The sequence below is a fragment of the Euleptes europaea genome, chromosome 4 (genome assembly GCF_029931775.1).
Source record: "Euleptes europaea isolate rEulEur1 chromosome 4, rEulEur1.hap1, whole genome shotgun sequence".
NCBI lineage: Eukaryota > Metazoa > Chordata > Lepidosauria > Squamata > Sphaerodactylidae > Euleptes > Euleptes europaea.
This window is the reverse complement of record NC_079315.1, coordinates 76,015,843-76,029,548: the sequence shown is the minus strand read 5'-3', so window position 1 is coordinate 76,029,548 and position 13,706 is coordinate 76,015,843. Positions and strand designations below refer to the sequence as shown.

General features: G+C 45.2%; 1 protein-coding gene across 2 annotated transcripts in view; it reads left to right on the top strand.

Moving 5' to 3' along the window:
- PAM (peptidylglycine alpha-amidating monooxygenase) overlaps window positions 1-10,072 on the top strand; it is a 111,917-nt gene extending 101,845 nt beyond the window's left edge. The window contains exons 23-25 of one of the 2 annotated variants that reach the window (XM_056847830.1): window positions 2,650-2,850; window positions 4,813-4,869; window positions 9,222-10,072. In XM_056847830.1, the coding sequence (XP_056703808.1) occupies window positions 2,650-2,850; window positions 4,813-4,869; window positions 9,222-9,403 (440 nt within the window). In that variant the 3' untranslated portion in view covers window positions 9,404-10,072. Of the gene's footprint in view, window positions 1-2,646; window positions 2,851-4,812; window positions 4,870-9,221 lie in introns of both variants that reach the window. The other variant, XM_056847828.1, reaches the window with a different exon arrangement.
- The last annotated feature ends 3,634 nt before the right edge of the window (window positions 10,073-13,706 follow it).

Genomic DNA, 13,706 nt, shown 5'->3' with positions numbered 1-13,706 from the left:
ATTCCCCCTTCAAATAACTCTGGAATTGAGACAAATGAAAATCTTGATGTATCCCTAGGTACTAAAACATTAGAGGGTAAGGTGAGCTTTCTGCTCTTGGTGGGTAGAGCTCAGACCGCTGACTGCAAAGGTCTTAGAGGTTCAAATGTTGACTGGCCTTGCAGAGCTTTTAAAAGAAGACTAGGAAAAAAGTAACAATTTTTGTCATGTCTCAAATATTTCTAATTTTGGTACTTTAAAATGTAGAACATGCCAGACATATATTAAAAATTATACTATGGGGCAAACTTCCAAGTATGTGCTAATTTAGAGTTGATAATTCAAACCTCTCCCCCCACCCTCCTCCCGCCATGGGGTTTCACTTGCAAACATGCCTTTTGAACCCTCTAAATAACAAGATGATTCTAGAGGGAGTAATTTGGTACCGAGAAACAGCAGGCGAGAGAAGGAATGTCTTCCTTCCTTTGCCACTTCTCTTTCTAAACTCCCCCCCCAAGCAGTTTTTTAATCCTTGGGGCAGGTTATTTCCTCAGATTGGGATAATAAATTTTAATTATGTGGTCAAGTGTGGGGAGGGGGTATTGTGGGCAAAAACTCACCCTCTTCCTCCGAAATAGACCAACGAGCTGCACTTAGAGTGCTACCAAAGAACCGTCTCAGCTGCTTCCTGCCAGCTGCGTGTGCACACGCTCTTTTTCTTTTCCCTCCAGGCTCCTCATTAAGAGACCACATCACCCGGGCCAGAATCTCATTAGAACAGATGTCTTGTAAGATTTGGCAGTTTGCTCCAGCTGCGACAGCAGGTGGCCACCTTCAGTGTACATTGTGCCAAGAGTGGGAGCTGCCAGTGGGACTTCTGTGCCTCAATGGGCTACAAATCCCTTTTCAACCATTAACTCATTTTCAACCATTAACTCATCGTGTGTAAAAAAAATGGATTGTTAAAGAATGCACTTTACAAAATTGTTGCAAGGATAAATCAGGATTGCAGTGTATTTGGCACCCAAAGAATGCAGGTAGAAAAACAGTTCCCCCCTTCCCCAAGATGTTGAGGCTAAGACTTGCTCAGTGAGCCTTGGCTTTGAAGTCTTATCTTGTATCAAGCCCCTTCAGACAAACTCGTTCCACTTCTTCACGGTCAGACAGCAGTTTCCATACCCTTGGGCAGAGGGGATGACAACAAAAGAGAGCTCAGTGGAGGAATATGCCCCGAAATGGTTGTGGAGATTGTCAGTGATACGAAGAAAGGGAGAGCGCATACAGTGGATCCTGTGATCTTTCTTGCCTTCTTTTGGTTAGAAAGTGATCATTGTTCTCTGCAAGGCTTGTAATGGACCCACTGCATGCAACAAATCTTGGAGCACTGTTACCTTATTTTGATCCCACTCGCAAATTCCATGCTACTTTTCCCCAGAATAAAATGCAAGAATCTCACTTGAGTTGACACAGATCAGGTTTATAAATACTGTGTGTGTGCCGTCAAGCCACAGCTAACTTACGGCAACCCCGTAGGGTTTTCAAGGCAAGAGACGTTGGGAGGTGGTTTGCCATTGCCAGCCTCTGAGAGAGTTCTGAGAGAACTGTGACTGGCCCAAGGTCACCAAGCAGGCTTCATGTGGCGAAGTGGGGAATCTGGCTCTTTATAAATACTAAATGAAAAATGAAATATAAGAATATAGCATTATTAGGCAACAGGCTGCATTTCATGGCTTTCTTGCACATTATGCAGCAGCAAACCCAAATTCGTTATCAAGAGACTCACAAAAATGCCCCCCACCTTACTTTGTTCCGCTTTCTCCCTCCTGGCTTCTCAACTCACCTGTGAGAGAGCTTGTGAGTCCTTTTGGATTCCAACCCACAAGCTGATAACTACTGCCTTGTCCTGTTGGGTTGGATCCAGAATAAGTTTTCCATTCTCTCAAGGCACTTTTATCAGTGGAACTGAAAATTCCCCCCACAGCCTACTGATCTCCCTGAACTGCTGCTCATGAACACATGAAGCTGCCTTATACTGAATCAGACCCTTGGTCCATCAAAGTCAGTATTGTCTACTCAGACCGGCAGCGGTTCTCCAGGGTCTCAGGCAGAGGTCTTTCACATCACCTACTTGCCTTGTACATCGCCCTGACCTGGATGGCCCAGGCTAGCCTGATCTCGTCAGATCTCAGAAGCTAAGCAGGGTCAGTCCTGGTTAGTATTTGGATGGGAGACCATCAAGGAAGTCCAGGGTTGCTGTGCAGAGGAAGGCACTGGAAACCACCTCTGTTAAGTCTCTTGCCATGAAAACCCCAAAAGGGGTCGCCATAAGTCGGCTGCGACTTGACGGCACTTTACACACACTCACACACTTGCCTTGTCCCTTTAACTGGAGATTCCGGGGATTGAACCTGGGACCTTCTGCATGCCAAGCAGATGCTCTGCCACTGAGCCACGGCCTCTCCCCTAAGGGGACGGGGGATCCTCAGGAACAGTATGAGAGGCAGCTTGGGGGTCTGAAGCAGACAGGTGGAATTGGTGAAAATTAACCCACCCCTTCCATTAGCAGAAAATTTACTCTGGATCCAACTCATTGTTAACTTATGCTCTGTTTTAACTTTATTCATCTGCATGGCTTGAAATGGTTCAATACTCTTCTTTTCCTTAAAGAAGCAGAGGCTGTTATAGAAGCCAGACTAACCAACAAACCCACGTCAACAGAATTGCTCAAGAAAGAGGAGAAACATCATGTGATCCAGCAGAGCAGCGCTGGAGTTTCTTTTGTTCTTATTACAACACTTCTAATTATTCCTATTGTTGTCCTCTTGGCAATTGCAGTATTTATTCGATGGAGAAAGTCAAGAGTCTATGGAGGTATGTAACAGCAACTCTTGAACTTGGCTTTAGCTAAAATTTTAAAGCCATTCCCTTAATAGATACATCCTACTTAGACCGGGATAAATGCTTTATTCCCACTGCTGTGCACCAGTCAAATTTGGGCAGACACCATTGACTTCAGAGATGTGCAGCTGCATTCTCTCTTTCCTTTTCAGAAAGTGGCTGCTTTGAGTTTCCTTTTACTTTGCAGCAGCATTACCAATCCCAGGGTGGGCCCTGGACTTCTCCCAAAATTACAACTGATCTCCAGACTACAGAGTCCATCGGAGGAAATGGCAGCTTTGGAGGGCAGACTCTGTCATCACATCCCTACTGAGCCCCCCGCCCCCAGGCACTGCCCCCTAATCTCCAGGAATTTCTCAGGGTGGAGTTGGCAACCCTGCTTTGCAGCTTGCTTTACAAGTTTTGTTTAATCCACTCTGGGGTGGGTGGGGAGGTTCCATCTTGTAAGTTTGTACAATGTGAATTGTTCAAAATAGACACTGAAGGAAGCACAATCAATTACGTACTGTTCTTGCTCGTCTTGTGCATATTCTGAATAGGACCTCTCTCCTCTGGGTGCCTCCATCGTATTCTTTAGATTCCATCAGTCCTTCCCTTAGTGTGGCATTCATATCTATGAGCTACACCAAATAATTCCTTACTTTCTGTGTTTAGTATATTGTCTGGAAGTGGACCAGAGTTATGGTAACAGTCAACTTCTGTGCCAGAAATGTACACACAACAACATTATTTTAGCTGTGCACGGCAGGATACACCTTATGTGAAACTCAGCCCCCTGCTAACCCTACAAATAAAGCTATGCCACAATCTGAGTTCTGCCTTGGGAACTAGCTATATATTATGTAGAAAATTCATGTCACAGAGCCTCAATGCTTAAAGAAAAGCTTTGGGAGAGAAATATTTGAAGAGGAGAAGCTGAGAGCATGCTTAATCGTTACCTTTCCTGCCATTTCTCTACTCGGGTGCTACTTCCCAAGTGGCTTTTCTTCATATAGGGTTGGAAAAGTGTGCAGGGAAAAGGGATTTATTTGGAAGAGAGAAGCAAGAGTGTAGGTAAAGGTTAAGCACTCCCTTTCCCCAGCTACTTCTCGGTTCAAACCCTTTCCTCCCTATATTGTTTCTTTGAAAAAGAATAGTGAAAAAGTGCATTACATATAATTGGGGAGTAAAATATATTTATCCTCTAAGTGAACTTCCTTGTTTGTTTGTTTGTTTGTTTGTTTTTGGTGTTGGAGGTAAGAGTTCAAGTGTAGTTTTTATGACAAAAATAATATTTTGTAAATGTCAAACTGAAAAAGCAATTTTAAGATATATAAGGGTGCTGTGGAACACAGGCAGGATGTGGCTGCTGTCGTCTTGTTTGTGGGCTTCCTAGAGGCACCTGGTTGGCCACTGTGTGAACAGACTGCTGGACTCGATGGACCTTGGTCTAGTCCAGCATGGCTTATCTTATGGTCCTACTGCAGAGTCTAGCACTGAATTGGGAAAGTCCCATTGTGTGACTTTTGGCCTTTCTGAACTAGCCTTTCCAAGGCAAACCACACCATCAGGTATTTGAACTGGCGTGCTTTGGAAAACCTGCTTGATTGCACTAAATGTGAATAGTTACTTTGGTAAACTTGCATCAGTAATTATGAAACATCTTAAGCATTTAATTTCCTTTTCTCTTGAACATTTCCAGGGGCACCTAAGAAACAGTCACTGTCAGGAAAGACTTATTAACAGATAGGCCGGATTATTCATTGCCATCTAGAAATGCCACCCACCCCCCAAACACACACACAGGCCAAACAGTAAATTAATACCATGTCAGTTCTATTACTTTTCCACATGGCCTTATTTGCCCAAGGCCTTCGTTACTTTTGGTGCCTGTTTTTTTTACTGAAATAATTCCACTTGAGTTCCTGATTTAAAAAATATGTCTGATTCTTACAGCCGATGCTGAACATAAACCTGAATCCAGCTCAGGTAGAATCCTGGGCAGATTTAGAGGTAAGGAAATGGCAAGGTTTGCTATTACATTTCTAAAAGTCAATTTGCTTCAATTCAAATAAACACCAGACCATGTACTGGTTGAAAGCATATGCTCCATATTACGGACCATTGTGTGGACCTTCCCAGCTCAGGATCTGTGTAGGTGGGCAACTGCACTTTGCTTTGATTCTCCATTATATGTTAAATGCCTGCCTACGCCTGGTACATTGTGTCTCTCCTCCATTAATGATCGTTCCTGACTAGAAGCCTGTAGCAGCAGTGGTGAGTCATCTGTGCTTTATCTACCAAACAAAGTGAATGGCCTTTGAGGGCTGTTGATCTGGTAGAGTCAAATAAGGAAGGGAGCAGAGTTTCTAGAGCGAGATAACGATCCAAGAAATTGAGACTCTGAACTCCCTTCCTCAAATCTTTCTTTAAAAAGGAGAAGGGGGGGAGAAGAATGGCTGCAATTATTTCTCTTCAGCCTGCCTTCGAAATAATCCATGGGCTGACTTTCAGAGAAAAAGTGGACAGAAGCTTTTAGAGGTCAGACTGCAATCCCTGTATTATGACTAGGAATGTGCATTCGGTATATGTGAGCCCAAAAAATGCTCCGTATTTTTCAGGTATTTTTTCAGCTGAATACACGTTAGAATATTCTAGCCAGTTATTCCAAAAAATAAAAAATATATATATTCAAGATTGTTCGAGATTGCCGAATAGCAACAGTTAAAGGGCTCTGCAGTTGCCCTATGCCCTTTTCCTGCCATTGGACAGGTTTCCAGGGCAACCGGAGGGAAGGGGGTGAGGCATTTCTCACAGGAAAATTTGATAGAACATTAAGGGGAGCTGTACTGTTTGCCCAATCACAGCAGTTATTTTACAGGGTTGTCTGGCTTCCAGTGCGGAGTCCAACAACCTTGTTTCTCCCCACACACACACATTAGCAGGTTTCCCAGGGAACAGGAGTGGGGAGGAAGTTGCAAATAGGATTGCATGTTAGGGGAAGCAGTGCTCTTTGCTCAGTCACTGGACTTCTTTCATGGCTGACTTTCTTTCACATTACATTGAGCATGGGCAAAGAGCATAAAAGCAGGCTGCAGCTACACTCTATACAGAGACAGGTTTCTAGAGTGTGCACTTCTAAGCTTGGCTTTACCTGCTGCTCTGAGCCTCTGGAGGTCTGCTTCTGTTGCCTACGAGTCTGCTGTGACAGGAGCTGCATAGGAATCTGACTGCCTGGAGAAGATCATTGATCATCGATTATCAACTGGTTTGAACAAATTGGTCCATTTTAAAACTATTTAAAGTTTTCTTAGTTCTTTATCTTTACATTTGTTCTTTGGGCCTGGTGGTGGCTTGGGGGGGAGGGGAGGCCAAAAGGCCTAGTAAGGCCTAAGGGCCTTTTGTTTCCTTCTGTTTGGTTCTTTGCTTCTGCTGTTGGGTTGCCTGCATTGTGGTTGAACTTGTTTTTTGTACTTTTTTGTGTTTTGTGGTGGGGCTTTGCTTTTTTTTTTTAAAGCTATTTTATTTTGTTTTGTATTCTTTACCATTCCTATCCTATGCTGGATTTTTTTTTCATTTTCTTTTTTAGGTCTGGGGGGAGGGGGCTTTGTTGCTTAGCTTGCGTTCTCTGGTTGTTTTTTCCTTTTTTTCCTTTGCCTTCACTTCCTTCTGGTTTTATTTGTTGAAAGACCTCTGTTCTCCTTTTGAATTGCATAGGGCACTTGGAGTCTGTTTATTGTTGCCTATTTTTTTTCTTGTAATTTCTAGAGGGTTGGTTGGGCAGGGTTGTTTTCTGGAAATTTAGCATTGCTGCTGTGTTCTTTGCGGGTGGTGGAGTTATTGTATTGTGCTACTGTTGGTTTCATTTGAACCATTTAATTGTTGAGATTCTGGTAAGGTTTTTAATAGAGGCTACTTTTAATAAGGGTGTGTTAGAAGCTGGTTAAAAGAACTCAAATTAAATTTCGGCATAGGGCTTCTGTTTCTCCCTAATTGCAAAGAGTCAAGGTTGTTTGTCAAACAGTAATTAGCATAGATTAATGGTAAAAAAACTTTTTAGTGTCTGCTCTGAGTTTCAAAACAATTCAATCCAGACTGTTTTAGAAAAATAGTGCTTTAGACTGTGTACAGACCTATTTTTCAGAAGGGAGCTCCTGAATTCTTGAAAATAATTAGGTGCCAGGAAAGATTTAATACAGTTCATTTGCACTTTTTAAAAAGTTTTCAAATTCCATCTCATGGATAGTTTCATTTAATCCTTAGTCACTTTTTAGAATAGAAAGTCACTAGTTCTTAAGAAAACAAAACAACCGCTGGAGCAAGGTTAGGTGATTTTTTACAAAACAGAAACTTAGTTTTTTGGGGGGAGGGCTGATGAAAAGGTTTCAGACTCTGGTAGGTTGTAGTGCAAGTAGCCAGGTACCTAACTTACCTCTGCTAGTTAGATGGAGTTTGGCCCAGGGAAAGAATAAGTAGCAGGAAAGGAGTACAGCAGGGCCCTGCGGAAAAGGCAAAGGAGAAGTCTAGAGGGGAGTGAAAGGGTTGTGGCTTTCCTCCCAACTGTGCGGAGGCCTTCACAGCCGCCTTCCACCCCCTGACCACTTGCTGGGGTGGTGCAATGCGGAGGCCTTGCAAGGCCTTCTTCATTGAAGCTGCTGCTGGAGCACTGCCTGTAGGTGCTGGCACTGGGCAGGGGTCTGCTGCTCAGGCTGCCCCTCCACCAGCGGTTGTTGAGACTCAGGAGGAACAGCCTGAGCTGTCTTTGGGGTGAGCTTGGGGGATGAGACTGTTCCAGCTCAGGAGCTCACCCCAGCAGCCCAGAGGCTGCTGGAGGAGCTAGAAGTGAGAATGGGTGTCCCTTCCCCAGTTCCTTCAGATTCCAGCAGACCTTCCAAGGACAGACAGGAGAGGAAGCCAGACTGTGGCACAGGAGGAAAAGGAGGAGGTGCACCCCAAAGTGCCACTATCTCAACGCCTTCTCCCTCGGGTATCTCTTTCTGTCACCCCTAGATACAGCATGTCTGCCCCGAGCTCCTCACAAGAGGCAGCTCCAGGTGTGCCCACAGCTGCTAGTCAGCACTGGTGCCCCTACACCTCCATAGTCTGGAAGCACTTCCAGAGGATAGAGGATCCCCGGTTAGCACAGTGCCAACTGTGTAGGGCACCAAAGTCAAGGGAGAGTCCTGGCTCATCTCTTGACTACTGGCCTAAGGAACCATCAGAAGAAGCACCATCAGGTGGAGATGCTTGGTAAGGTTGGCACTAGGGTGCCTAGGGGTGGAAAAAAGTAGGCATGGAAAAGGGTCATTCACTTCATTGGTGAGATGATTGCTCTAGACAGTTGCCCCTTTTCTGTTGTCGAAGACATCAGCTTCTGCAGGCTGCTCTAGGTTGTCTATCATTGGTACACGGTCCCTGGTCATACCATACTGAGCAGGAGCATGTTGCCCTCATTGTATAGGGCTCCCAGGGACTATGTGAAGGCACAGTTGTCCCACACTCACGGGCGAAATGTGCACTTCACATCTTGCATCTGGACCTGCCCTCAGGCACATCATGTGTACCTCTCACTGATGGTACACTGGTGGCAATCTGATGATGTTCTGGGGGAAGGGCAACCATCTTTAGGCAAGGTGAGGGACACCAGGCCAGCTACCACCAGGGTCTGTCAACACCAAAGTTCTCAATGAGGTGCACATGGTGGACATTGAGAAACACTTAGCAGGGATATGTCCATGCATTATTTTGTTCTGCTGGGATTCTCTGGTTTGACATTGATTTTGTTGGGCTTTCCACATTGGCTTGTGGTTCTGCTGGGATTCCTGGGTTGTGCTTTGGTTCTGTTGGGCTTGTGTTGGTTCTTGACATGGGAGGCATTGACCAGTGGTTGGTGCAGGCATGCCTTTTTGCTTTTGCCCTGGAGAACAAAGGCTCCCCCCCATTGAAACAATGGAGGATGGGTGGGGGCACCTTCTTCTTGAAACTTGGTGGTTCTTCTGTGGACAGGATCCAACAGCTCTGCTTCAAATTTGGTGCCTTTATCCTTAAAAAAAAAACACACACAGATTCTCCAGACCTCCCAATAGGCTATAAGGGAGCTGAATAAATTCAGATTCCCAATTAAAACCCAAATCCAAATACCGTAATGGTACTGGACTTCAGGGATATCGGAAATACCAATATTTTTGACTCCAGTATACCCTTATCTGAAAATCTATTTTTAATGCATACTTCTAATTATGACAGAGTCACATCTCACTTGCCTCTATGGAGTCAAGAGTGAGCATGGGCTATAGGGAGCAGTTCTTAACTGGCAGGTGAGCATGTTAATCTCCTCCTAAAATATTTGCCTTTTCCATTTACAGGGAAAGGTAGCGGAGGCCTTAACCTTGGAAACTTCTTTGCGAGTCGTGCAGGCTACAGTCGAAAAGGCTTCGACCGACTTAGTACTGAAGGGAGTGATCAAGAAAAAGATGAGGATGACGCCACAGACTCAGAAGAGGAAGAGCCTGCTCCTCCACCTCCACCGATACCTCCATCTTCCTGAAACTGGCCTTTGGTTTCTATCTTGTATGATTCTACAAAGATTGCCAGATTTAGCACGTTTTAAGATTTTGTGTATTTAATTGTAAACCGTACTAGTCCTTTGTGAGGCTGTACACATTTTTTTTCTTTCCCCCTTTCTTTCTCTCTGTTTGTTTTGTTTGCTTCAGTTTGGTTTTGGGGTGTGAACATTTCATATGAGTGACATTGTCTTCTATGAACCTTTTAATAAAGCAAAGCAATCCTATTTTAATTGCAGTAATAATTTTAAAGTAGCAGTATTTGCTCATTTCATTTGGGGACTTCCTCTATATTTGTAAATAAGTCCCAGTCTCTGCTTTTAAGAAAATATTATTTTTCTGTTTCCAGTTTTACTTTTGTGCCTTTTCACTTTCAATGCCCTTAACCCTGCCACAGAACAGAAGGGACATGGTAGGTGCCACAAAGAAACAAAACTGCCAAACCCTATTTTTTAAACAGACAAGCAAAATATCACAAGCATTCTCTCGCTTTAAGGGACAGATTTTAAAAGCCTCGATTTAAAACATTTTCCCCCCTTCTTCTTCCTGACTTTGTGTTTCTGGGATGTCTTATTTTTAGATGGTTATACTGTTAGAACACTATTTTCTGAAGCTGAATGTAATTTGTGTAATAAAGTGTTCGCAGAGCATTAGCTGTCAGCGTACTTTGGAATTTTTGTATTGGGAAGGAAAGAGGGGCAAATTTATATGCAACTTTTGTAAAGATCGTTCAGGCCACTTTATGCAGCTCTAAGTCTGTCAGTGGGGAGGAAAACGACAAAAGAAAACCAAAGTGCTATTTTGTATGGAAAGTTGGAAGATGCTTTGTTACATAACATTTTTTTCCTTTAAAAAAAACAAATAAATCACAAAACCCCTAAAACTAAAGGTGCATTACATGTATAAAGTCAGGTGTTGGGTTTAAAAAAAGAATCTGGCCTGTATCTCCAAACTTCAAGGTATGTGCTCAAATAAAACATCAGATCTAAGATGAAAATTGTCTCAAATTGCCTGAAACTAATTTTAAATGTGTACCTTTCCTTCCCCATTCATAAAGTAATAATCCTCATTCTCATAATAAGAGCATGTAGTTGGATACGTATCATTTTATATAATGCTTTAGAGCAGGGATGGGGAACGTCCGGCCCTGGGGGTGTATGCGGGCCCCGAGAACATTTTCAATGGCCCTTGGGAGCTCCAGGGCCCAGCCACGGAGGCGCAACACAGTGCGGCTCTCCCCGAGGGTGTTCCTGGGGCCGCGGCGCCCTTTGGACCTCTTCTCGTCGACTGTTGGTCGGCGAGAGGAGGGGGAGGAATGCTTCCCCCAAGGCTGCCCCCTACAGTCGTGGCATGCAGGAACGCCGTGGCACACTGTAAGACCCTCTCGCCGCCTCTCAAGCGGAGAGGGAGGGCACAGGCCGGTGGCTCCCTGCGGCAGAACATGCGCACGGGAGCCGATCAGGCTTGGAGGGCCTTTTGTATACTCAGGGTTTGGGGGGTAGGAGGGTGTGGAGGCTGGGGCCCGGTCGCGCGGGGCTGCGTGTGCTGCCGTGTGTGTGTGTGTTGGGGAGGCGGGGTGCCTGGGGCTGGCGGGTGTGTGTGTGTGGAGGGGGAAGGCTTTTCTCTCTTTTTCTGTCACTCTCCTTTCTCTCCCTCTCTCCCTCGTCTCTTTCTTTGTCTGTCTCCTTCCATCCTTTTCTCCCCCTCCATTTCTCTGTTTTCCTTCCTTCCTCCCTTCCTTCCCTGAGGATTGGCTGCAGGCTGCGCCCCCCTGGCGCCTCATTTGCTCGGGGCCCACCGCTGGCTGCCCTCCCACCTGGGAGGGGGAGGGGGTGCCCTCCAGGCCTTCTCTTTTGGACTAGCTTATTAACTCTAGACGACTACATTGAAGACTCCTTGAAAGCTACGTATATGTTAATTGTATTGTGTTGTTGAATAGTGTCTTGTTTCACCCTTGCACTTTGTTTACTTTCACTAAAGTTTTGTTTTGCATAATAGAATATTGGTACTAATTCTTTTTGAACTGCTGAACAACCTCCAGGTGGTGGCTGGAGACCTGGCAACCCTAGCCTCTCCCCCCCTGCTGGAAGATGTACACCTGGTTATGGCCCCCGAATGATGTTATAAATGAGCAAATGGCCTTTGGCAGGAAAAAGGTTCCTCACCTCTGCTTTAGAGTGTTCAGAGCACCTTATAAATTCTCAGGAGTCCTGCAGGGTGAGTTTGGGGCTGAGACCCAGAGTCACCTAGTGATTTCATTAAAGTAAAGGTCCCCTGTGCAAGCACCGGGTCATTCTTGACCCATGGGGTGATGTCACATCCCGACATTTTCTAGGCAGACTAGGTTTACGGGGTGGTTTGCCAGTGCCTTCCCCAGTCATCTCCCCTTTACCCCCAGCAAGCTGGGTACTAATTTTACCGACCTCGGAAGGATGGAAGGCTGAGTCGACCTTGAGCCGGCTACCTGAAACCAACTTCCGTCGGGATCGAACTCAGGTCGTGAGCAGAGCTTTTGACTGCATTACTGCAGCTTACCACTCTGAGCCACGGGGCTCCTAGTGATTTCATTACATACCCAGTATTTTAACTTAGCTCAGTTGCTAAGTCTTAGTGAAGATCTATTAGATCTCAGCTGTCATATATATACTGACAAGTGGGCACCCACAACAAACTTACCTAGCAACAGCCAGTGAGGGAATCTTGCTTAAAGTTACAGGCATTCCTTTTATCATTTTTTTAAAAACCAACATAATTTTTTTAGATTTCAAATTTTTCTGCAAACCTGGGCCCTTTTCAAGTTTGTGGAAAGAGCAGTCTTGCCCATTCACAGCTCCAGTCACTGATTTAAGTATCCAAAGATTTGGCTGATTTCCCTTTTAGAATATAAGATATTTTCATACTCTATCTGCTAAACGCTACTCTTGAATTAAAGTACGGCTGTTGAACATTCTTCTGAGAATGCCTGGTGATATGCAAACAGCTTCCATATGGCTGCCACTGAAGCGGGTCAGTGCGTTTCAGATGACTATACTCTTAGAATTGACCACTTCCTGAGAAGTGGTATGTTGTCTTATTCAGTTAGTCACCCACTAAGCAGGACTCAACTACTTTACATAAAAATGAGTCTTTTTATTGAATTGCTTCAATGTAATTTAATGTATATATATGTATATGCAAGTATTACAAAGTCTTAAAATTCAGTAACAATGTATACTATAAAGCAAGCAAGTTCTACATACTATTCAGTTTTAAAATCCAATACTTGCTGTTATATTATAACAGTTAAAAGTCTGATTTAGTTCAAAAATTCTGATTCACAATATCTAGAATAATATATTTAAATCCATACATACCCAATAGCCAATGTTCTGAGACCCTCTGAGGTCTGAGATTCTAGCCCTTCTGTGCCTTTATTTATACTGTTTAAGTCACCTTCAATGGGCTTGAACCTTGAGCTTGAGCAAGATACAGTTGTACTGCACATACTCTGTGGCTTCCCGACCAGTGATGGCGAACCTTTTAGAGACCGTGTGCCCAAACTGCAACCCAAAACCCACTTATTTATCGCAAAGTGCCAACACAGCTAGAAGTCCACATTGGGCTGGGGTTGCCAGGTCCCTCTTTGCCACCTGCGGGAGGTTTTTGGGGCGGAGCCTGAGGATGGTGGGGTTTGGGGAGGGACTTCAATGCCATAGAGTCCAATTGCCAAATTTTCTCCTGGTGAACTGAAATAGCAGATCTCCTGCTGCTACCTGGAGGTTGGCAACCCTGCATGGGCAGCCGAGCGGGGGAAGGAAAGCAGCTGGAGCATAGCCCCCACCCCTTCAGTTTGATTCTTTTTCCAACTGTTATCTTCATACAAATTAAAAAAGACTGTTATGCAGGGGGGTGGCTGATGGTGGGGACAGCCCTCTGCACATGCTCAGAGGCACCTTTGGTTGCATGAACGAGCAGAGTGGAAACCCGAGCTAAGCGAAGGGCTTGGCTCCAGCACAAACGCCAGGTGGGCCCCCGTTCAGCCCTCACCGCCAACCCCCTGCCCTGCAGTCACCAACCAGCTCGCCGCTGACAGCCATCCAGGCGTCCCACTCCCAGTCCAGCCCCGTCCCGGCTCCGCCTCTTCCAGTTGGCAGAAGGCTCATCGTTGTTTTCACTTCCGGAGCGCACAGCCGCCGACTGCGGAGAAGGCACTGGGAAGGAGCCCGGCGTTTCCCGGAGGAGCTGGGAAGGCACTGCTGGTCCCCAGCTTCCTCAGCCGGGAGAACGAACTCAGGCAAACTCTGTGCT